We start from the raw sequence: 26,214 nt of genomic DNA on the forward strand, positions 1-26,214 counted from the left end.
CCTGGTTTTAGTTAAAACCCTAGCAGTGGCACTTTGAATGAGTTGAAGTTTGTCAGTAGATTGCTTTGGATAGCCAGTAAGAAGTGCATTGCAGTAATCTAGTCTATTTGATATAAAGGCATAAATTAGTTTTTCAGCATTATTATGTGACAGAAACAGATGCGCCTTTGCAATATTTCTTTAGCATAGATATGCTGCTCTGGTCACTTTCTTTATGTAAGGGGTTTCTTCTTTTATGTTACTGCTAAGGCTAATGAAATCGCTTCTTTGTTATGTTAACTGCTGAGAAAGCGCTTCTCTCTCACAGCTTGCTTGGGTTATAATTGCTGATAAGAGAATTGTACTCATTTGCTAACCAATTAGGATAGATGTTATTCTTTCTTGTGTATCTGTAAGCTATTGCTTTCGCGGGCTTTGGGGCAGAAGGCACGATGGGGACAGAAAGAGGAGACGCGATGTTGTAAGCTGGCCGACAGAACGGACCCCGAGCGGGAGTCCGAGGCCCAGGGTCTTCGGCGAGGAGAGGAGACGAAGACAGACTCGTGTGGAGCGTCTGGTCGACCACCGTGGTTGGTCCCAGGTGGTGGGTCGAGGAGGTCGGAGGGGATCGAATGATGGAAAGAAGGTTCCGTTAATTGAGCTCCAATGGTTGTGCACAAAGTGGTTGAACTTTGATAAGTTTGGTGTCTTTTACTTTCCTTTTATATTTTATCTCTATTAATTACATAGTTCCAGTAAGATCTATAAAGTGTAATCATTTAATCATATATGGTGTATTGTCTGTTATTTGGCGGGGTGGGGCACATCACACAGCATGTACACAAACTCGATTACAGAGTTTGGCGAGGTCGAAGGCTGCTCCCCCTAGACGAAAGCAAGCTGAGCGAGCCTGAGGCTTACCGGGGGGCTACATTTATGTAGGATTTAAAATTCAATCTGAATCAAAGATAACACAAGGAGAGCCAAGTTCCCAAGTTTATCAAGAAGTTTCTCTCTTTTGGCTTTGGGGCCAACCAAAAGTATTTCACTTTTATGTTCATCCAGTTTTGGGAAATGACAGCTCAATTATTTGTTTATTGCAGAAATCAGAGAAGATAGGGTGCCACCGTCAGACTCAACCAAGATACACAATTGTGTGTCATCTGCACAACTGTGGAAATCAAACTTATGCTCTCTAATGATGTCTCCTACGGAGAAGAGCAGGAAACCAAGACAGCTTTCCTGAGCAACACCAAAGGCACATTGTATCTCTTCAGAAGTTTTCTCTCTAAGCCAGGGATTCCCAACCTGGGGTCAATGGGCCCCTTGGTTAACGGTAAGGCTCCATGGCATAAAAAAGGTTGGAAACACCTGCTCTATGCTATATGAGCAAAACCAAATAAGGGCACTACCAGAGAAGGCTGTGGTTAATTGTGTCGACAGAAACACTCAGATCTAGGAGAATAGGAACTAACAGCCTGTTAGCATCAGTGCTGAGCCCAAGGTTGTTGGCAATTTTGGTAAGGGCTGTCTCCGTGCTACGGTTTGCTCTAAAACCTGACTGAAACTTTTTGAAAATATTGTTCTCATTCAGTAAGTTGTTGAGTTAGTTGAAAATGAATTTCTTGAGAATCTCGATCAGGAAGAGAAGATTTGATATAGGCCTGCAGTTAGTTAGTAACTCACTAGCAAGCTTTGGCTTTTTAAAGTAAGGGGTTTGATGGTTGCAATTTTAAAGGCATCTGGATAAACTCCAGTTTCAAGGGATGTATTAATAATTTTTCCAAGAGAATTAAAAACACTATTAAAAAAGCCCTTAAAAAGAGTGGTATGGGCAGGGTCGAGACACCAAGTAGACAGTTTACTCTTTTGTTGCAACCTTAGAGTTCTGAATCAGAAATACTTATAAATTTTGACGCGGTTGCCATCTTTTTGAGGTCAGCTATACAGATTACCAGTACCTGTAGCTATATTCTCCCTAATGGAAGTAATTTTGTTGATAAAAAATATTGCAAACTCCTCACATTTTATAGCATATGCTTGACTGAGGAAATTATAGGTTAGGACAGGGTTCAACGGTTGGTTAGCGTTGAGAACAATATCCTTGAATCGCTGCCATTCGCTGTAATAATCTTGGAAAATGGGCGTTTCTTACAGAGCATATAGCAGCATTAAAGGATGCAAGTTTTTACTTGAAAATATTACAGTGGACCTCTAGACCAGAGTCCTCCATTTTCTCTCAGCTGCTCTGCAAGACCTACTGAGTTCATGGACAGATTTGTTAAACCATCTTGACATTCTACTAAGTGATTTTTAACCCTAAGCCAATATAGCCAAAACCCTTTTTAAGCCTATGTGTTTGACATATTTATCAAATTACTGTTGAAGACATCAACCATTTGATTTAATGAGCTGTTTAGGTCACATGGGTCAGATACATAAACTCACCAGCTCAGAGAATTTAAGTTGCTTTGAAGCATCAAGAAACCATTAGTTAGAAATTATTTCTCTTGGTTATGGGCAGGAGCATATCAAAAAGTACACAATAATGATCAGATATAGTGGTATCAGACAGAGACATTAACAATACTTAACCCTTTGTCATTACTAAATCAAGTGCATTTTCAAATCGATGGGTGGGCTCAGTGACATGCTGGGCAAGATCTCGGCTGTCTAACAAGTTCATGAATTCAGCTGCCATGGAGTTCGCATTTGAGAGATGATTAGAATGAATATTGACATCACTAGCGATGACAATCCTGCCTTCGTTCAATATAATGGACGATAAAAATTCCGTGAATTCCACTAGGAAAGTAGGCATTGGATTTGGGAGGGTGATAATAGACCATGTCTTAAACAACGAAGTACAAAGAACCACCACCCAGCACATGAGACACTATGAAGATCTACTGTCCACAGTAAAGATGAGGAAACTGAGATGATATGACCACATAACAAGATCGAGTGGACTCTCAAAAACCATCCTTCAGGGAATGGTGCGGGAGAAAAGGAAAAGGGCCGGACAGAGGAAGAAATGGACATACAATATTGCAGAGAGGACAAGAGAGAGCTTTGCTGTAACCCAGGCACTTGCCCACAACTGTGAAAGATGGAGGGAACTGGTGTAGCGCTTATGTGTACAGCACCCCTACGGCCGAGGTGGGCCGCGAGATCCATAATTGTACTACAGAAGACAGGAACTGTACCACAAATTTTAAACATATATACCACAAAACTTTAAAAATTGTCGACAGACAGTAGATTACACTTAAAATGTTTTTTTGAACACCGTGGCAAGTCCGCCAACTTGTCCACTAGGCCTTGGAATGCTGAAACTACCATAGTCAGGGGGAGACAGTTCAGATAACTGGCTGTACTCATTTGGCTATAACCAGGTCTCAGGTATGAACATAAAATAAAGGTCTGTAGGGGTAGTTAAATCATTTAAGATAAAAGTCTTCTTTGAAAGGGATGTCATATTTAGAAGAGCTATCTTAAACAGAGTAGCTTGGAGTGTGCAACCGTAGATTTTAAGTGGAGAAAGTTATTTCTGTCAATACATTTACTAGGACAGTTCAATCTGGCTGCCCTTCCAGTGACAATGGTCTGAATATGATGAGTAACGTTTACAGAGCTGGTGGATGTTGAGCAGGAAACCGTGAGGGAAGGGTCACACGTGCCACTGACTGCAAATAGTCATCCATGCAGCTTTGCCAGAGTGCAGAGGCATATGTTTGCAGAGAGATTCTGTGAGCCCAGACTGTCGGGGTGAAGACCACAGGGTTTGAAAAATGTGCTGTGTTCCCAAAACAGATTAAAATTGTTCATGAAACCAAAGTTCAGCACTCTACACTGCATCTGAAGCCAATCAGCAGACTGAGGAGCCTGCTATAACGCCCAGAGCTGGGACCCAGCATGGGAATTGGTCTGGAGATTAAAAATATCCTTGCCACTGATTTTTTTGGAATTCAGAGATCACTAAGGCCACTCAGATTGTTGCTGAACAATATCATTTGTGCCAACATGGACAACAATCTTTATTACAAAGGGGTAGTCAGTGAGCAGGCAAGGGAGCTCGTACTGTAGTACTGGGAAAACGATTCCACTTAGGTTTGACTTGACATTCCTGATGGAGTCACCAGTTACCAGCATTATTGGAGGAGGGGGAGAAGACCAAGAATCTGCCGTGACTTTGTGGCCAGGGAGTTAGCGCAGAAGTTACTCCGCTTAGGGTGCAGTGAAGACAAGGAGGTACATATTGGCCATCCGAAACGGCATGTAGCTGCCAGTGGGGAACATCTCGCTACTTGTCACTGAGTCCTTGATGCCCCAGAAAATGGAGGTTCTGACGAGCCAGTCAGCGGGGGAAACTCGTGGTCATCCAGGACATTGAATCTATTCTGCAGTTGGGTTTCTTGTTGTGGTGGTGGAGGAGAGGAGAGCTTATACCTTCCTACAACTGACCATGGTCTCACTAAACAGAGTCTTAGGCTTCCTGATGCCTTGGGCCTGGATCCCAGTTGAATCTAGGGCTCGTTCAGCTTAGCTAGAATCAGCCCCTGAACATGGAGCGGTGAAACTGGGCCCAATCGAGGGAATTGTGGAATCTGACAGCAAGTTCCTGCAAAGGATTGTGATGACTGCTGAGAAGATCATCAGCGTCTCTCTTCTACTCAGAGGTATTTATCTGAAGTGCAATGTATGTGGGGCCCTTAACATTATCAATGATTCTTCTACTATCAGGCAGGAGATACCACAGCATCAGGAGAACAGCTGTTAGGATGAGAAACAGCTTCTTCACTCAGGATGTAAGACTACTGAACTCCTTGCCACCACCCAGATCTCATCACATATAAAGCGCAGGTAGCGTTACACTGTTTACTTTTTAACTTGTGACAAATGCACCTTATTATTTGTTTTCTCATTTGCAGTAATATTACTTTACACTACTCTATCTGTTGGTTGTGTGAGTTACATGTACTGCCTTGTGCACTTTGGACTGAAGGAATGTTGTTTCATTTGAAGGTTTACATGTGTACAGTTGATTAACAATAAATTGAACAGCAAACTTGATCAGCACCAAACTTGGATAACCACATTCTGTCTTTTCATGTAAAGTGAATTAGCCAGTTAACATTTAGTACAGCGAATAAGAAACCAAATGCTAATTGTGAATCATTCAAAACTAATGAGGTCTTGCTGATCTGTATGAGGTAACGTTCAATCACTACAGGCATTTTTGATCTTCATAACTGGAAGATCAAAAGCTGCAAGGTCACAAATGAATGATTCTTGGCAGCAGAGTATGACTCTAGGACGAGGAGAGTTTGAATAAGATCGTTCTATACACAACTGAATTTAGAAAGTATCAAGTTGTTTTATTTTTTTTTGATTTTCAACACACTTAGAATATTGAATACCAGATAAGTTCATGAAGAATATATCCAAACAAATTTATAATGTTCAGAGTGTTGGGAGATACAGACAAAAGCAGGTCCTTCAGTCTACCAACCATCATACACCCAGTTACACTAATCCTACTTTAAATCCTCCTCCCCACTTTATCAGGTCCTCTTTCCCCATGTTGCCCACATTCTATCATCTACAGACACTGAGCTCAATTTATAGTGGCCCATTAACATTTCAATCAGCAAACCTTTGGGATCTCTGGTCTATGTGAAGGAAACCCATGCTTGCAACCTCCACACAGTCAGGATTGAACCCAGCTCTCTGGTGCAGTGGAGCAGCAACTCAACTATCTACACCATCGTGTTAACCCTATCTACTGTGGCCTCTTTTTGGTCCATTTTACTCTTAGAGTCAGAGAGCATAAAAAAGCTGAAGAAAGCCCTTTGGCCCATCTAGTCTGAGCTGACAAGTTTTTCAGCTCAAGTCCCATGTACCCACAATAAGACCATAGCTCTCCATGCCTTCTCAACCTTATACAGTGCCAATAAAAAAGTATTCCCCTCCCCCGGAAGTTTTCATGTTTTATTGTTTTACAACATTGAATCGTAGTGGATTTAATTTACCTTTTTTTGACACTGATCAACAGAAAATGACTCTTGTGTCAGAATGAAAACAGATCTTTACAAAGTGATCTAAATTCATTACAAACATAAAACACAAAATAATTGATTGCATAAGTATTCACCACTTCAAGTCAGTATTTAGCAGATGTACCTTTGGCAGCGATGACAGCCTTGAGTCTGTGTGGATAGGTCTCTATCAGCTTTGCACATCTGGACACTGAATTTCTTCCCCCATTCTTCTTTACAAAACTACTTAAGCTCTGTCAGATTGCATGGGGATTGTGAGTGAACAGCCCTTTTCAAGTCCAGCCACAAATTCTTCAATTGGATTGAGTTCTAAACTCTGACTGGGCCACTCCAGGACGTTAACTTTCTTGTCTTTAAGCCATTCCTGTGAAGCTTTGGCTTTATGCTTGGGGCTCATTGTCTTGCTGGAAAACAAATTTTCTCCCAAGTCACAGTTCTCTTGCAGACTGCATCAGGTTTTCCTCCAGGATTTCCCTGTATTTTGATCTTTTCATTTTACCCTCTACCTTCACAAGTGTTCCAGGGCCTGCTGCAGTGAAGCATCCCCACAGCATAATGCAGCCACCACCATGCTTCATGGTAGGGACGGTGTGTTTTTGATGATGTGCAGTGCTTGGCTTATGCCAAACATAGCATTTAGTCTGATGTTCAAAAAGCTCAATTTTGATTTCATCAGACCATAGAACCTTCTTCCAGTTGACTTCAGAATCTCCCACATGCCTTCTGGCAAACTCTAGCTGAAATTTCAGTTTTCTTTCACAACAGTGGCTTTCTCCTTGCCACTCTCCCATAAAGCTGTGACTGGTGAAGCACCCAGGCAATAATTGTTGTATGCGCAGTCTCTCCCATCTCAGCCACTGAAGCTTGTAACTCCTCCAGAGTTGTTACAGATGTCTTGGTAGCCTTCCTCACTAGTCCCCTTCACTCAGTTTTTAAGGTCAGCCAGCTCTAGGCAGATTTACAGCTGTGCCAAATTCTTTCCATTTCTTGATGATTGACTTAAATGTACTCCAAGGGATATTAAGGGACTTGGAAATTTTCTTGTAGACATCTCCTGACTTATGCTGTTCAATAACCTCCTTCCAGGGTTGCATCGTGTGTTCTTTTTTCTTCTTGGTGCAGTTTTTGCCCAGATACTGACTCACCAGCAGTTAGACCTTCCAGATACAGGTGTATTTTTTACTATAATCAATTGAAACACCTTGACTGCACACAGATTATTTCCATTTAACTAATTATGTGATTTCTAAAACCAATTGCTGCACCAATGATGATTTGGTGTGTCATATTAAAGGAGGTGAATACTTACGCAAATAAATTATTTTGTGTTTTATATTTGTAATTAATGAGATCACTTTGGAGAGAACTGTTTTCATTTTGACACGAAAGAGTCTTTTTCTGTTGATCAGTGTCAAAAAAGCAAATTACATCTACTGTGATTCAACGTTGTAAAATAATAACACATGAAAACTTCCAAGTGGAGTGAATATTTTTTAAAAAAAATATAGCCACTGTACCTATCTAAACTTCTCTTAAAGGTTGTAATTGAACCCACATCTACCACTTCCACTGGCAGCTCATTCCACACTCACACCTCCCTTAGGTTTCCTGAGAATATTTCACATCTCACTTTAAAACTATGACCACTAGTTCTAGTGATAAAGTTTAAGGGAAAGGGGGATTCTCAAGATTCCTGTAAACAATGGATTAAGTACTGACTATGTCTGTGACTGCAGTGTGTTTGAATAATGTCTCACAGTTGCCTTCTTTGGAGCAAGATAATTAAAGTTTGCCCAGATCCACATCAGATGTCTCTGGGCTTTTCACACCTTTTGATTTTGACAAAAAGCAGTACCTGATGGAAATTAGACAGAACATTCCTTTCTTAATTAAAGCATAAATTTGACGGATGTTCTTATCTTTGTAATTAAGTCACGGCTCCAGCAAACCAGGTAGGACATTCTTTCTTTAATTAAGGTGGCTGGAGTGTCTAACATTGATTGTACTTTTGTATCAACAGTCCATTGACTTGGCCGGAATAGTTATCAAACTGATTGTTCTCTGTATCAATAGTCCATTGACTTGACCAGGATGGTTATCAAACTGATTGTTCTTTTGTATCGGTGGCCTTATAACTTCTGATAATTCTGACATCGGGCAGTGAACTTGTAGAACCGCCGGGGAGATGAGAAAGGGTCTCTCCCTGATGTCGGGTCCGAGTTCACTCGCCAGCTGAGCTCGAAGAAATAAATGGGTGAAAAGATAAGTAACGATCTTTTTGTGCTGTTGTTATTTGATCTAGCAAAGTTACGTTTACACTAGTCTCACCCAATCTCAGGGGGAAGTGCGTGCCTTTAATTTCTCTATCTATACACCTTGTACGTTTATATACCTCTGTAAGACCTCCCCTCATTATCTTACATCCAGGGAATAAAGTCAAAACTTATTCAACCGGTCCTTATAACTCAGGTCCTCAAGTCAAGGCAAAAGCCTTGTAAATTTTCTGTGCACTCTTTCAAGCGAATAGATATCCTTCCTGTTGGTAGGTGACCACAACTACGCACAATACTCTAAATCTGACCTCTCCAATATCTCATGCAACTTCAACACAACATCCCTAATCCTGTATTCAATACTTGATTTAAAGGCCAATGCCAAGAGCTCTCTTTATGACCCTGTCTACTTGTGATGCCACTTTCAAGGAATTTCCAGACCTGCTTGTTATAACGCACACCTTCGTACCCTATTTTCCACTGTGTAATTCCTACCCTGGTTAGTCCTCACAACATGCAACACCTCACACATCTGCATTAAATTCCATCTGTCATTTTTCAGCCCATTTCACCAGCTGGTCCCCAGATCCTGTTGCGAGCTTTAATAACCTTCTTCGCAACGCATTACATCCCCAATCCTGGTGTCATCTGCAAATATGCAGATTCGGTTTACCACATTATCATCTAAATCATCAATCTAGAGATGATAAACAGCAATGGAGCCAGCACCGATCCCTGCGACACATCACCAGTCACAGGCCTCCAGTCTGTGAGATAACCATCTAATCTGTCTTCTACTAAGCCAAAGACTAATCCAATTTACCATATCATCCTGGACCCATCATATAAATATTATTGAAAAAGAAAGTACAACAGCTCTTCTACTTCCTCTGGAGTCTGTGGAGATTTGACATGTCATCAAAAACCTCAGCAAACTTCTACAGATGCATGGTGGAAATTATACCGACTGGCTGCATTACAGCCTGGTATGGGAACACCAAAAGTAGTGGATTAAGCCCAGTGCATCACAGGTAAAACCCTCCCAACCATGGAGCACATCTACATGAAATGTTGCTGTAGAAAAGCAGCATCCATTGCCAAAGATCCTCTCCACCCAGGCTCTGCTCTTTTTTCATTCCTGCCATCAGTTACAAGGTACACATGTCTCAGGACTCTCACCATCAGGTTCTAGAACAGTTACCACCCCTCAACAATAGGCGCATGAACAATAGGGGATAACTACACCCATTCTATTTCCGATGTTCCCACAACCGATAGTCTCACTTTAAGGATTCTTTATCTTGTTATTTCATACTCTATATTTATTGCTATTTATTTATGCTTGCATTTGCAAAGTTTGTTGTTCATCAATCCTGTTTACAGTTACTGATGTGCTACGTATGCCCACAGGGGAAAAAAAGAATCTCTGGGCTGTATGTGGTGAGATGTATGTACTCTAACAATAAATTTTAATTTGTATTTTGCATCCTTAATGCCAAGCAACTGAACCTTCTGGACAAGATTTCCATAAAGGACTTTGTCAAAATCCTTGCTAACGTCGACATAGACAACATCCATCATATCTCCTGTATCAGCCTTCCCCATCACCTCCTCAAAAACACTACAAGATTGGTCAGACATGACCTACTATGTACAAGGACATGTTGACTACCCATTTTGCAGACCTTCATTAAAATTATCTGCAAAATAGTATCAGAAGTTGTGCAAAAGATTTAAATAAACCTGACACTTGGAGAAATGTGGGATTATGGAGTCAGAGACATTCAGCATGGAAACAGGTCTATGTTGATCTTCATAAACCCACTGTTTTATTCTTCCATAGGCTCCTGTCAATTCCCTCGATGCTACCAGTCTCTTAAATACCAGTTATAATTATAGAAGCCAATTACCTTACCAACCCACACATCTTTGAAGTCACTAAATATCACAGTCACAGAGAGAATGCACGAACTCTACACAGGAAGCGACAGAGCTCAAGACTAAAACAACAGGAATTCTGCAGACACATCAAAGTTGCTGGTGAACGCAGCAGGCCAGGCAGCATCTGTAGGAAGAGGTGCAGTCGACGTTTCAGGCCGAGACCCTTCGTCAGGACTAAGAGCTCAAGACTAAATTGCAGCCTCCATTGGCCTCAATTGTGCTGCCCTCTCATACAAACAGGTTACTCTGGAGTCAGGTGACATATCAGAAATGATGACTCCTTCGCTGATAAAATTGAGAAATACAATACCAAGTATTTTTTTTTACTTCAGGGAACCTTCAGGGTGAATTCGTTGCAGAGCAGCTCAATGGATATTCCTGTTTCAGCCTGCTACAGCTGAGAATCACAACTGCATCCAAGGTCTCTACAGTTAATAAAGATGTTTTAATACCATTGAAAAATCTATCGCTGCTCATAACCGACAGAAACAATGCTGATTGTGGCCGTACTTCTCGTAGGAAACGTGGCTGTCCCTTCGGGTTACAAGTTTTCAACTCCAGATATATTCTATATCCTTATACACCTCTATCAGGTCTACTCTCATTCTTCATCACTCCAAGGAGAAAAGGCCAAGTTCACTTGTGTATTCTCAAAAGGTACGCCCTCCAATCCAAGCAACATCCTTGTAAATCTCCTTTGCACTCTCTCTATAGTATCCACATCCTTCCTGTAGTGAGGTGACCAGAACTGAACACAGTCAGACCCCACTTGGAGTACTAAGGTCTTATATAACTATAACATTGCCTCACGGCTCTTGAACTTAATCCCATGGTTGATGAATGCCAACACACCATATACCTTCTTAACAATACTGTCAAGCTGCGCAGCAGTTTTGACTGTCCTATGGACATGAACCCCACGATTTCACTGATCCTCCACACTGCCAAGAGTCTTCCCATTAATATTATATTCTGTCTTCAAATTTGACCTACAAAAGTGAACCAACTCACACTTATCTGTCCATCTGCCACTTCTCAGCCCAGTTCTGCATCCTATCGATGTCCTGCTGTAATCTCTGACAACACTCCAGACTATCCACAACACTCCCAACTTTTGTGTCATCAGCATAACCCACCCTTCTACTTCTTCATCCAGGTCATTTATAAAAATCACAAAGAGGAGGGGTCCCAGAACAGATCCCTGCAGAACACCACTGGTCACTGACCTCCATGCAGAATATGAACCACCTACAACCACCCTTTGCCTTCTGTGGGCAAGCCAATTCTGGATCCACAAAGCAAGCTCTCGGTGGATCCCATGCCTCCTTACTTTCTGAAGGAGCCTGGCATGGGGAACCTTATCAAGTGCCTTACCAAAATCCATATACACTACATCCACTGCTCTACCTTCATCAATGTGTTCTATTACATCCTCAAAGAATTCAATCAGGCTCATAAGGCACGACCTGCCCTTGACAAAGCCTTGCTGACTATCCCTAATCAAATCATATCTCTCCAAATGCTCATAAATCCTGCCTCTCAGGATCTTCTCCAACAACTTGCCCACCACTGAAGTCAGACTCACTGGTCTATAATTTCCTGGGTTATCTCTACTCCCTTTCTTGAACAAGGGAACAAGATTTTCAACTCTCCAATCCTCTGGTACTTCTCCCGTCCCTTTTGATGATGCAAAGATTATCGCAAGAGGCTCAGCAATCTCCTCCCTCACTTCCCACGGTAGCCTGGGGCATATCTCATCCGGTCTCAGTGACTTATCTAACTTAATGCTTTTCAAAAGCTCCAGCACATCCTCCTTCTTAATGTCTATATGCTTAAGCATTTCAGTCCATTGTGTCATCCCCACAAATGCCAAGGTCTTTTTCCCTGGTGAATAATGAAGCAAAGTATTCATTAAGTACCTCCGCTACCTCCTCCAGTTCCATGCACACGTTTCTACTATCACACCTGATTGATCCTATTCTCACACGGCTCATCCTCTTACTTTTCACATACTTGTAGAACGCCTTGGGGTTTTCCTTAATCCTGCTCAGCAAAGGCTTCTCATGGCCCCTTCTGGCTCTCCTAATCCATTCTTAAACTCCTTCCAAGCAACCTTGTAATTTTCTAGAGCTCTAACAGTATCTAGTTTCTTGAACTTTTTGTAAGCTTCTCTTTTCTTCTTAACTAGATTTTCTACATCCTTCGTACTCCATGGTTCTTTAACTCTACCATCTTTTCCCTGCCTTAATGGAACTTACCTATGCAGTACTTACTTGTAGTACCAGAGGAAACAACACACTGGACCACTGTTACACCTCCATCAAGAGTGCCTACCGTGCTATTCCACTCCCTCACTTCGGAAAGTCCGATTACCTGGCTGTACTTCTACTCCAAGTATTGGCAGAGACTGAAGACTGCAACACTAGTCGTGGGGACCAAGAAGGTATGGATATTGGAAGCACAGGAGTGCTTACAGGACTGCTTTGAGTCAGTCAGTATTCTGGACCGTATTCAGGGATTCATCTTCGAATCTGGATGACTGTGCCACAGTTGCTACTAATTTTATTAAAATCTGTGCGGGTGAGTGTGTGCCTTCGAAAACTTGCTGCACATTCCCAAAGCAAAAACCGTGGATGAACCAGGAGGTATGTTGTCTGCTGAGGGCTAGGTCTGTGGCATTTAAGTCTGGTGACCCAGGTCTGTACAAGAAAACCAGTTTTGACTTGTGGAGGGCTATTTCAAGGGCGAAGAGACAATTCCAAGTGAGGCTGGAAGTGACATCGGACGCACATCATCTCTGGCAGGGTTTGCAGGACACTACTTCCTACAAAGTAAAACCCAATTGCATGAATGGCAACATGCTTCACTACCAGACGAGTTCAATGCCTTCTATGCCCGCTTTGAAAGGGAGAATATAACTACAGCTGTGAAGATCCCTGCTGCACCTGGTGACCCTGTGATCTCTGTCTGGAGGCTGACATCAGGCTATCCTTCAGGAGGATGAACTCTCGCAAGGCGGCAGGCCCAGCTGGAGTACCTAGTAAGACTCCATGCCAACCAACTGGTGGGTGTTTTCAATCTCTCACTGCTACAGAGGGAAGTTCCCACCAGATTCAAAAGGGCAACCAGTGCCCAAGAAGAGTAGTGCGACCTGCCTTAACAACTATCATCCAGTAGTACTCACACCTAGGGTGATGGAATTCTTTGAGAGGTCATGGCTAGAATCAACTCCTGCCTCGGCAAGGACCTGGACCCATTGCAATTTGCCTATTGCCACAATAGGTCTATGGTAGACATAATCTCAATGACTCTTCACATGGCCTTAGATCACCTATGTCAGGAAGCTGTTTGTTCGCTATAGCTCAGCATTCAACACCATTCCCAGAGACCCGATTGATACAGAACCTGGGCCTCTGTACCACCCTCTGAAATTGGATCCTCAGCTTCCTAACTGGAAGACCAGAATCTGTGTTGATTGGTAATAATATCTCCTCCTTGCTGATGATTAACACTGGCACACCTCAGGGATATGTGCTCAGCCCACTGCTCTACTCTCTCTATACACCCATGACTATGTAGCTAAGTATAGCTCCAATACCATCTATAAATTTGCTGATGATACAGCCATTGCTGGTAGAATCTCAGATGAAGATGAGAGGGTGCACAGGATTGAGATATACCAGCTAGTTGAGTGGTGTCACAGCAACAACCTTGCACTCAATGACAGCAAGTCCAAAGAGCTGATTGTGGATTTCAGAAAGGGGAGGACAAGGAAACACAAACGAATCCTCATAAAGGGATCAGAAATGGAGAAAGTGAGCAACTTCAAGTTCCTGGCTGTCAAGGTTTCTGAGGATCTAACCTGTTCCTAACATATTGATGCAGCAATAAAGAAGGCAAGACAGCAGGTATACTTCATTAGGAGTTTGAGGGTTTGAGGAAATTTGGTTTGAAAAGCTTGACAGATGTATTGTGGAGAGCATTCTGCCAGGCTACATCACTGTCTGGTACGGGGGGCGGGGGGAGGGTACTGCACTGGATCGAAAGAAACTACAATTAGTGGGCTCCATCTTGGGTGCTAGCCTCCATAGTATCCAAGACATCTTCAAGGAGCGGTGCCTCAGAAAGGTGACATGCTGCACTTTACTGCTGCTGCTAAGTTAACAAATTTCCTGACATATAATGCTGTTAATAACCTGATTCAGTAAAGTAAGACAATGTTATAGATATGTAATGCAAACCTTAAAAACTAAATCTATAACCTCTTTCTGGGTAGAATGTTAGCAGAAAAGAGGAAACTTGAGCAACAGAGGAGATAGGCTACAAAATGCCTTATATTATATGCCTTTCTTACGTCTGTCAACCTTGTGGTTTATAAAAATCATGAAATTTCCTCTCCTCCCTCTGGAATATATTCTAGTTAAAGCAAGGATTACAAGAAAATGTCAAGAAATGTCTTACCTTGGTGGGGATGCGTGCTGCCAAGAGGAACACTCGGCATGACGTCAATACCTGCGGAGTTAAAAGCGGATATGAAATTAGATCACTGTTATTTGCAACATACAGAAGTACTGGAATCATGGCTCTTTCATAATATGTTACAACTGAAAGTACAGCCGCGAGGGAACGTACGTGTATAGTTGCAGCATCAGGGCTACTCTGTGATGGTTAAGCACAGAGATGCCCAAAGATTTATTCTTGCCTTCTTTTGTTCCTCATTTACAGATCTATTCTCAGTGACAGTACTGGAAGACGTTGGAATATCTCCCACATTACATGGATAAAAAAGGCCGAGAGGAATACGTGTCAAATGCAGGGACACGGGACTAGCTCAGACAGCCATCTTGAACAGCATGGGTGAGATGGGCCGAAGAGCTTGTTTACTGCTCTGACTCTACTGAAGGCACACAGCTCCTCTATATGCCATCACTAAGTCCATCCACTTGCACACATAACACTGCTGGTATTGCCTTTTACTCAGCTTACCTGCTGCTGAACCTCTCATCCATGTCACATTACCTCTTTCCAAGTTTATTTCACTGCTCTCAGCCAGCCTCCCATCTTCCACTTCATATGGGCAGCCTCACCAAATCTCAAATGTGACCCAAGCCTCTTTCGCTAACTTTGTCTGTGCTTACTGGATTTCCTGGCTCCTGCTGTAACTATGCTCCAAAATGCTCAGCATCATGTACACCCACATCTCATCAATCTCTTATTGGTCTTCCAGCCCAAGAAGCTTTAGTCAGTCATTAGCCATCATCTGCTTTGGCCTTAAGATTTTTCTCTCCCTCTCACACACACAAACCTCTAATTTAACTGTTTCTTTAAGAACTGTTGGCAAAGAAAGTTGGGTGGGGAGAGGGGTTGTGACTTCAGTATACAGCATAAGCCTATAAAAGATGCTTCCTGTTATCTTGCACAAGGCCAGTGAACTGCAGACACCACAGATCACACAGTGGATGCCAGTAAGGGTAACCCCAGCAAGAGAAATAACTTGGAGTGGATATTTTGAGGAATGCAGTGACAGATACTAGTGACCCAGGCATCTTCAAGTGAAAATAGAAACACCAAAGGGAATGATGTACAGTGAATGGAGAGATGTTCACTCAGGATAAAATGCACACCTCAAAATAAGATTTTGTCTCTCATTTTTAAACACTTTGTGTTCATGATTATCAGTACGTGCGTAGCAGTCAGAACAAAATCAACAGTTTACAATCTATATCAATGACTCTAACAAAATATCTCCAAATATGCTGACAATTCAAAAGTAGCTGGGAACATAAAGGAAAGAGGAGAATTTATGAGCACTTCCAGGGAATACAAACAGGCCAAGGAAACAGAATAAAACACAAGGCGCAAAACGTAAACTTATACATTTTAGGTTCAGTAAGAAAATAGAAAGCAGTAAAACAAAATAGGCAAGAGGCTAAACAGAGTAAATATTCAGAGGATTTTGGGTGTGCTTGCACATAAATAACAAAATTAGTTCGTTAGTTTGTAAGAACAGGAAACAATCAGGAATATAAATGGTACAACTGACTTGTTAAGAAATAGATTTGAGTATAAAACCAATGTCGTTGTAATGGTGCACCCCTGGTGCACCACTTTCACTTTGATCTGTTTCTTCAGAGGACACAGCTGGCTTAGAGGAATGAACGTTCTCCAGGTAGAGGGGGTTATCCTATGCAGAGAGATTGTACAGAAGAGGCCTTTGTTCACCAAGATTTAGAAGACTGAGAGATAAATTCAATTCAGTGAAAAATTCTTGTAATCCAAAATTCAAAGAATATGCATGTAGATGGACAGGCAATGTCCCTGATGACTATGAACTCTAGAGTTTGGAGATAAAGGGTCAGTTAACTAGAGTATAGTAAGAAATGTCTCCACTCGAAAGGTTAGGTGTTTGAAATTCTCCAACCCAGTGAATCCCAGCGACTGAGAATACTCAAGACAGATCAATTTTAGTTTTTGCATTCTACTTAATCAAGGGTTCAGTCTGGGAATACTGTTGGTAAATGAAACTGAACTGACAGATCAACTACACATGAATGAAGAGGGCTCTTTCAACCCTAATCAATTAAAATAATGTACCTGTGCTAAGTATATCTATCTTCTTTACACCATCTTCATACACATTACCCATGCCACTTAACACTAAGTACCTTCTGCATCACAAATGTATGATTGCGTATCAGATGATAGAACTATAACAGAAAATAGGCCAAAATTTAGCAAAAGAAGCTTGAGGAAAAAATTTATGCTTCTTTTTCTCAATTTATGTATCTGAGAATATGGAGATAATTAGCAAAGCCAAGCTTCTTCACTACCTGCTTGCTAATGCAAATACCTAATCAGCCAATCATGTGGCAGCAACTCCGTGCATAAAAGCATGCGGATGTGGTCAAGAGGTTCAGTCGTTGTTTAGACTAAACATCAGAATGGGGGACAAATTTGATCTGAGTGACTTTGACAGTGGAATGATTGTATGTACCAGACAGGTGGTTTGAGTATCTCAGAAACTACTGATCTCCTGGGATTTTCATGCACAAATCTCTAGACTCTCAGACATGGGTGCACAAAACAAAAAGACATCCAGTGAGCAGCAGTTCTGTGGGCAAAGATCCCTTGTTAATGAGAGAGGTCAGAGGAGAATGGGCGCCAAGGTAGTGTAGCGGCTAGTGCAATGCTATTACTGCTTGGGGCGCTCCAGAGTTTGGAGATCAATTCCAGCGCCACCTGTATGGAGTCTGTATGGCTTCCCTGTAAGATGTGTGGGTTTTCTCCGGGTGCTCCAGTTCTCTCCCACAGTACAAAGACGTACCAGGTCATTGTAAATTGCCCCATGATCAGGTTAGGGTCAACCGAGTTTGACGGGGGTAGAGCTAGGGCGGTGTGGCTCGAAGGACTGAAAGGGCCCACTCAGTGCCGTAATGCTAAATGAATACATACATAGTTAAGAACTACAATAGTTGTTATTGCTCCGCCTGTAAAGCTTTACCCTTGAATGACTAGAATTGATAGAGCTTTCCTTGTTATTTGTTAGCTTCCGGTGGAATATATTATTGTCAGCTGTGTAGAATTCATCAGAAAAAAAGCACCAAAATCAACGGGAATGGAATTCAGGGTCATGTTGCATCATTGAATTAAAGCTGACAGAAAAGCCCCCATCAATAATTGTGATGTTATACCAGCAATAAAAGCAGATTATTTTAGATCTGTGTCTATATGATTTTCTTTCCCTAAAAGAGTGTACACACTTAATTCAAAAGTGTTTAACATTTCCATTCAATTTGAAAATGCTTACCAATAGCTCTTAATTTAAATGAATCAAAAAAATTATAGAGAAAATTGTTAGTACTTTGTACATGGCAGTTTAACTGCTGGTCAGGAGTTAGCCACAGGCGTCTGAGCTGTTCCCTCCATTCAGCCATAAAGCGCAATCAATTGCTTTGGCAAAGCAGAGAAACAGCCCTGATTATGTGAATTTGTCTGGAATGCATCTACAATGCAAACTTCTTCAGTGAAATGTCCAAACAGGTTGGGATGTGGAGACAGAGCAGTCTAAAATGAAAACTGGGTAACAAGTCTTTCTAGCTACCTGCAGCACACTATTAGGTAACTAGCACAGACTGAGGAAATCCACATCTTGAAGACCATAGATATGGAAGCATAAATAGCCATTCTGCACATTCAATCATGGTGGATTTTTTTCAACCCCATTCTCCTGCCTTCTTCCATATTCTTTAATTCTTTTACCAATCAAGAAGTCTGCCGTAAACACATCCACAGCCCTCTGTGGCTGTGGCATCGCATTTCACAGATTCACCATCTGACTGAAGAAATTCCTCTTCATCTTAGTTTTAATGGGACATCACTTTATTTCGAGGTTGTGCTCTCGGATTCTCGACTGTACGCTTGATAGAAATATCCTCTCCGGCCCTTTCTATCCATTCTCTTAATAAATCATAACAGAACTAAAAGTTTGGCGCATACCAGTACTATATCCCAGTGTTATATTGTAAGGTGCACTCCTAACTATACAGTATTCCTGGGTACAGAGCTGGTCATTATATTCAGTGCAATGTGTGGGTAGAGATCATGAAGAATCCAACTTGGTGTCTTCAGCATTTCTCCTCCTTCCTACGAACTCCACAATGATGGCATGGGCTGTTCATTTTATGTAGTTGAGGCTTTCCTGGGATTAATGAGAAATCGTTGGACGAGGGAGTCAGAATGGCAACAAGCAGATGGATCAGAAATGGGGATGTGCTGGCAACACATGATAGCCTGTGGGCTGGATGCTGTGCACCACAGGCCGAAAAGAAGCACTGAGTGCGTGAATCTGCAAAGTTAGCAGCAGTCAGCAAGGCCAAGCCCTCCAGCTGACCTGACTCTATAAATGCAGCCACTGGTCCTAACACTGCTTAATCCAGGTTTATGCAAAGTTTACTTTTATATTACACACACACACACACCCCTTCAGACCAACATTCTGCCCTATTCCACCATTGTGTACAATCAGGACTGATGCGTTAAAACCTCAACTCTGCATCCCCATTTATTCCTGGTAACTTGCTTACCAACACCTGCCTTACAAACATTCAAAGAACTTGTTTTCAAGTCCTTTGAGGAAGTGAGTCGCCAGAGCTCATGACACACTGAGTATTCTGCCTTATCTCTGTACGAACTGAGCAACTCAGTTCCCAGTAATGTGCACAGTCCTCCAGATGAGTTCGAACCAATGTCCTACACTGAGGGGGGGAGAGAAAGGGAGAGAGGGAGAGAGGGAGAGAGGGAGGGAGGGAGGGAGGGAGGGAGAGAGGGAGGGAGGGAGGGAGGGAGGGAGGGAGGGAGAGAGGGAGGGAGGGAGGGAGGTTCAAGTTAAATGAAAAGTGCAGCATGTGCTTCTTCAGGAAGTGTAAAAGATGGTTAGGTTTTTTTTAAAGCAGAAAACGATGAAATTCACAGGTTCTAAAACAGTGAGTACTGGGTGATAATACTCACAAATAACATAAAAACAGAAATGGCTGGCTACATTGGAAAGACAGACGTCTTTGACTGCACAATGGATAACTGGCTGATATATACTGAACAAATTGAGTCATATTTTCAAGAAAATGAAATAGCCAATGAGAAATGAGTGCTAGTTTGCTGAGTGCAATAGGTGGAAAATCATACTGTTTACTCAGAGGTTTGACTGCCCCAACCAAACCAGCCAAAATGAGCTTTACTGATATTGTGAATGTAACGCAAGAACAAATAGAACCAAAACCATGGTTGATCCAGAACACTTTAGTTTCATAAGTGGAATCAAAAGTAAGGGGAGTTCATTTCAGCTTATGTGAATGAACTGAAGAGACTGTCCAAGCATTCTCAGTTCAGTGATGGGCTTAATAATACACTGAGAGATCATTTAGTTTGTGGAATATTACACCAAAGAATTTAAAGCTGTCTTCTAACTGAAGCATGACTTACATTTAAAACAGCAGTTGTAATCTCTGTACCAAAGGAAGTAGCAGCCAGAAACACAATTGAGTTGTAGTCAGGAATGAAAGTGAAAGCGAACAAAATTGCAATATCGAAATAGAAACCTGCCTGGTCATACATACTGTGTTACCATTGTGGCAGGGGGTCACATACACCAGACCAATGCAGGTTTAAAGCCAAAACTTACAGAAAATACAACCAAGTACAACACAGCAATGAGCATGTCAGGCAGGCAAGAATAAATGGACTGCACAGGGAAGAGAAAACAAAATAAAAAGTAAAATTGCAGTTTCATAAAGAGCATCAGTCTGCATGCTGTTGATGAAAAATCTGATGATGAGAGTGATACAAAACTGAGCAGACTTGAGATTTACAATGTGAAAACTAACTGGAGGCGAGCAATACAACTTCCACCAGAGGTGAACAGCAAATTAATTAAAATGGAACTGGCTGTTACAATCATTCCAGAAAATAAGTTTGAATGGCATATCAAAGATCTGTATCCAAATAAGAACTTATACTGGAGAATAGATAACTCCTTTGGGAATGAGATATGTAACAGTGAAATACAACAACCACATTGGACTTGACTGAGACAAATAGAACTCAATTGGAGATCCATCCACAATTTGCATGCCACATCCTCTGCAATAGGGACAACTGAAAGCGAACTAAGAAAGGTACTGGATGGTGCCACAGCAGTGTTCAAGGATGGCATTGGAAAACTCAAACATATCAAGGGTAAAATAGCGTTAAATGAAAATGCCACATCCAAATTTTACAAAGCCTGTCTGGTTCCTTATATCATCCATGATAAAGTAGCCAGTGAGCTAGATCACATGGAAACTGAAGGAATTCTTTCCGAGGTTGAGTAGAGCCAATGGGCAATGCCAGTGGTCCCAGTAGTCAAGAAGGATGGGTCTGTCAGGATCTGTGGTGATCTTAAAGTCACCATCAACCTACTACCAGAAGTAGATCAATACCTTCTGTCCAGGATAGAGGATATCTTTGCAAACCTTTCTGAAAGGAAACATTTCAGCAAAGTGGACTTAGCTGAGCCCTACCTACAGATGAAGATGGAAGATAAGCCCCAAGTGTTCCTCACCATAAACGCTCAAAAAGGGCTTTATCGCTATAATAGTCTAACTTCTGGAGTGATATCTGCACCTGCACTCTGGCAGAGAGCTATGGACCAGGTACTGCAAGGCTGCCCAGGCACTTAGTGTTACCTGGATGATGTCATTGTTACCAGTTAGGATGACAAGGAACATCTCCAAAATCTCAAGACAATGTTAAAAAGATTAGAAGACTATGGGCTCAGACCATGGTGCAAAAAGTGTGAATTCTTTAAACCAAGCATCACTTACTGTGGTCACATCATTGATGCACAAGGATTATACCAGTGTACTGAGAAAATTCAAACAGTGGTGGATTCCCCCAAAGCCAAAACACGTGTCACAATTGCGGTCCTTTTTAGTATTTGTCAATGACTATGGCAGGTTCCTGTCAAATGTGGCTACTGTGCTTCACCCCTTGAACTCATTACTATAGATCAGGAAGAAATGACAATGGACAAAGGAAATGGTGACACTGTACTCACACATTATGATCCATATCATTCAGTGAAGCTTGCCTGTGATGTTTTGCCTCATGGTATAGGTGCAATCATGTCACAGGTTATGAGTGATGGAAGTGAATGTCCCATTGCCTTTGCATCACGTTCCCTTACCCCACAGAGAAAAATTACACAGATTGACAGACTCGCCTTGAGTCTGGTTTGGGGTGTAAAATGTTTCAACCAGTACTTGTATGGAAGAGAGTTTACCCTCATTACTGATCAGCAACCACTGGTGTCCATTTTCAATCCACAGAAGGGTGTTCCACTAACAGCAGCACAAATGCAGAGATGGGCTCTGTTTCTGGGAGGCCACAATCACAAGATCGAATTCAAGAGGACAACTAACCATGGAAATGTTGATGGATTGTCCTGTTTATGCTCAGGAAAGGAAATACCTGAAAAATTTCCAAGAGGACAGTCCTCTAGGCACATTCTCCACAATGCAGATCAAAAGTCTGCCTATTATGGCACTGATGAACCAAAGGGAAATCAGAAAAGATCCCACACTGTCTCAGATTGAGATGGCAACCCAAAATGGTTGGGATGTGCAGCAGAAATTCCAATTCTCCAATTCTTACCAGCACTGGGATGAATCTGCCCTTGACAAGGGATTGGAAGTTTTTGTACCATCCAAGCTGAGAGCTCAAGTATTAGAGGAGTTACGTGTCAGTCATCTAGGCCTGATCGAAATGAAAGTGTTGGCTCAAAGCTTTGTCTGTCTGGTAGCCTGGAATAGATCAGCAGATCGAGTAGCTTGCCACGCCCTGTCCAGGATGCCAGCACGTCAGGAAGAAAGGTGCCCAGAACTGTCAGACCCACTTCCTGCAGTCCCAGAGTCAACTCCTACAACCACTGCAGAGGCAGCCCCAGAACCTGAGAATGTTTCACAGCCACAGGTCTCACCTGCCAATCAGAGTGCCCCCCACATCATGAAAGGCTTTATCCCACCAGAGTAAAGAATCCTCCACAGTGATTAAATCTTTCAGTCTAAATGGGACAATTTAAAATTTACTATGCTGTGGATGCCTATATAGCAGTTGTATTATACTGTATATAATTTTTTCTTATCTCTAATGGGTAGTATGTGTTTTTTATTATTTATTATACATATATACACACACATGACTAGAGAACAATATGTTACATACTTGCATTGAGATGCACTCAATATTGAGTTGGAGTTTATAGCTAAGCAGGGAGGAGTGTAGTGTAGTTAACATTTCAGTAATATTGTAAATATATTGTTTGATTAAGCATTCTTTGTTTACATAATTCATTACGGGTTATATGTAAGTAGCACATGAATGGCATACCTCATATACGAGCACCTCACTAGAAATAAAACGAAGTAAACACATTATCCAGGGCTCCCATGCTTTCCGCTCAATTAGTTTAGAAGTTACAAAACATAACAACCAGATGTGATTCATGGCTACCAATTCTATTCTGCTGAAAAGGTTCTTCATCTATAATCAGAAGAGAAAACTCACTCTCAATTTACTCTTTTCAACCTAGGGAGCTCAAATCAGCTCAAATGTCTTCTCCAGCTGAGATCATTTTACCTACGGTGGAGTTACCCAGTAAGCCGCTATGCTTAACAACAGAACCATCTGAGTAATTGGAGAACCTTTTAAGTTCACCTTGTTGCTACAGAATCTGTCCCACATTATAAAATAGAAGTTTATTGGCGACAGCTTCAAAAAACTCTATGCAGCAATATAAATAAAACAAAAGGTACACTTAGCAGATGAAACATGCTATAGTTATTAATTATGACATTTTTGCTCCAAACACTTGTACCTGGAATCAGTTCTCACAGGATGCCGGCCCCAGACTTCGCTTTAAGTCTCTACTTTGACGCAATTAGATGTGTTTTAGGGGAAGTGAAAGAGCCAAAAATTATGTTAATCATTATTTTTATAATGCTCTTTTTAAAAGGCAAGAGGACAGCATTCAGACTAAAACGCCCATCTTCCAATCGGAATCACTGAATGCAAGAGGAACTGATGGCTTCCAGCTCAGACAGATCTCTGAGCCGCATTAATGCTGCTGGAGCTATTTTTCAAGTTGCTTAGTGAATGGACATAGAAAATGATCACCTTTCATTCTCAGAGATTTTAATGCAGCATTTATATCTTTTCTACAAATTAAGCCCATTATCCAAATGCACTGACTAAAACCAACAAATTGCAATGCTCTGTGAACGTGTGGATTTAGCCAGCAATGAGATTAATTGCTTCAAACATCATTGTAGATCTTTCCAAATGTTCAAGAGACAGCACAATTGGCTTTTGAAAATTCATGCTCAAAATGTGTATTATTTTTTACCCCCTGATGAAATTGTCATTTCAGCCAACCAATTAATTCTTTGCACATGACAACATACAGGGAATATTGGTACTCCGTTCAATTCGTGTGGAGGTTAAAAGATGTGGAGAAATACAGCTAGTGTAATAGCTTTAACACTGAAAATGAAGCCAGTACTGGTTTCACTTAACATCCACATGTACACACTTGTCATCATTATGGATTGGAAACCTGGCTGACATTACCTGACAGCTAAGGGGTCTTAGCCATTACAGGCTTCTTACTGACATTCCACTAGCAAGCCTAGCAGTCATGATAGTTAGAGTGCCAATAGCTCTCAAGTAGGTTGACACCATCCACAGACATCCCACCCTGCAAACACTCATTTCAGGGAGGTAGCAGCCCCGCCCCCCGCAACCCCATATCCACACCCACCCCCCCGCCCCGGTCAACCTCCAAGGGTGTATGTAATACTTTGTTTAGTGATTTTGTCTAATCTGTAAACCAAATTGGGTATATGCAGCAAATGTGACATGAAAATATGTACTTATATTTTATTATGTTTATTCTACTGCAACTTTAAGTCTACAGAGAGTTTGGCCTCATCACGTAGGACATCAATAGCACAGCCAGCTAGTTTAAATCAGGGGTCCCCAACCTTTTTTGCACCGTGGACCGGTTTAATATTGACAATATTCTTGCGGACCGGCCGACCGGAGGGGGGGGTGTTAACGCGACCAGAATATAGGTGATAAGTCAACTATAAGTCACTTCTAAGTGGCTAATACACTTAATTTCATTTCTAAAGGGGTTTATCTAAAAAATTTAATATTAAACACACAGCGCATATTTTCCTCTCATGAATATAGTGATAAGTCAATTATAACAGTGGTCCCAAACCTCCGGGCCACAAAGAATTCAGCGGTACAGTGGTAGCCAGAAGGCACCCAGCACATTTTTAAGAAAAAAGCCGAAATAAACAAGCTAAATAAACGCAATCGGCAATCGCCTCTGATCTGGGCCAACGTTTATGTGCCGGGCGGCACCTAATCAATTAGCTTGTTTATTTTGGCTTTTTTCTTAAAGATGTGCTGAGTGCTTTCCGGCTACCGCTGTATTCTTCGTGGCCCGGAGGTTGGGGACCACTGAATTATAAGTCACTTATAAGTCAATAGCATCATAACATTTTAAGTAACATTTGGATATTAAACACACAGCGCATATCTTCCTCGTATGAACATATAAAATCATCTTAACACACCAATATCACTGAATCAGTGGGAGCCCTAGACTTGTTTTCCTGCAACAACACGGTCCTATCGAGGGGTGATAGGAGACAGCGATACTCGAAGGGGGTTCCTTATGTCCAGTCTATTCCGCAATTTAGTTTTTGTTGCATTCATTACAGAAAACTCCGCTTCGCAGAAATATGTTGGAAATGGAAGCAATGCTTTCAGTGCTTTAGTGGCTATCTCAGGATATTCAGCCTTGATTTTGACCCAGAATGCCGTCAGAGATGTTATGTCAAACATACTTTTCAGCCCACTGTCATTTGCAAGCTCGAGGAGTTGATCTTCTTCCCGCGCTGACATGGATGATTCACCGGGGACATTCACAAATGGGTCACGGACCCATTCCTTTGCACGTCTTGGGTCACTGATGACCTTGCACGCGTTAAAATTCAACAGTGCATGACAGCGAATGAGGAAAGATGCAGCTGACTCATATCGTTCATATTGCCAAATCATATTGTTTCCTCGCGGAAACAATTGGGGACCACTCTGGGCACGAAGAGAGACGAATCAGGATGCTCGCTCTCCCTCTCCCTCTCAAAAAAAATCAATTTCTGGGATATTGTATATAATTTCTGGGCGTCAGGGAACCACTATCAATATGCGGGAGACTCCTGGAACTTCCGGGAGAGGTGGGATGTCTGCATCCACGACAAAGCAGCCCACTTGATTGGCACCCTAAACATTTAATCCCTTCAGTACAGGCACACAGCAGAGGCAAAGTGTAGCACCTACAAAATTTGTTGCAATTTCTC

General features: G+C 41.8%; 1 protein-coding gene across 4 annotated transcripts in view; it reads right to left on the minus strand.

Annotated features, from left to right (window-relative positions):
* Nucleotides 1–26,214, minus strand: part of LOC140212608 (F-actin-uncapping protein LRRC16A-like) — a 345,618-nt gene that overhangs the window by 257,405 nt on the left and 61,999 nt on the right. For all 4 annotated transcript variants that reach the window (XM_072283616.1, XM_072283615.1, XM_072283613.1 and 1 more), the window contains one exon: nt 14,714–14,764. In XM_072283616.1, coding sequence (XP_072139717.1) covers nt 14,714–14,764 — 51 coding nt within the window. The remainder of the gene's footprint in view (nt 1–14,713; nt 14,765–26,214) is intronic.

The sequence above is a fragment of the Mobula birostris genome, chromosome 19 (genome assembly GCF_030028105.1).
Source record: "Mobula birostris isolate sMobBir1 chromosome 19, sMobBir1.hap1, whole genome shotgun sequence".
NCBI classification, from domain to species: Eukaryota; Metazoa; Chordata; class Chondrichthyes; order Myliobatiformes; family Myliobatidae; genus Mobula; species Mobula birostris.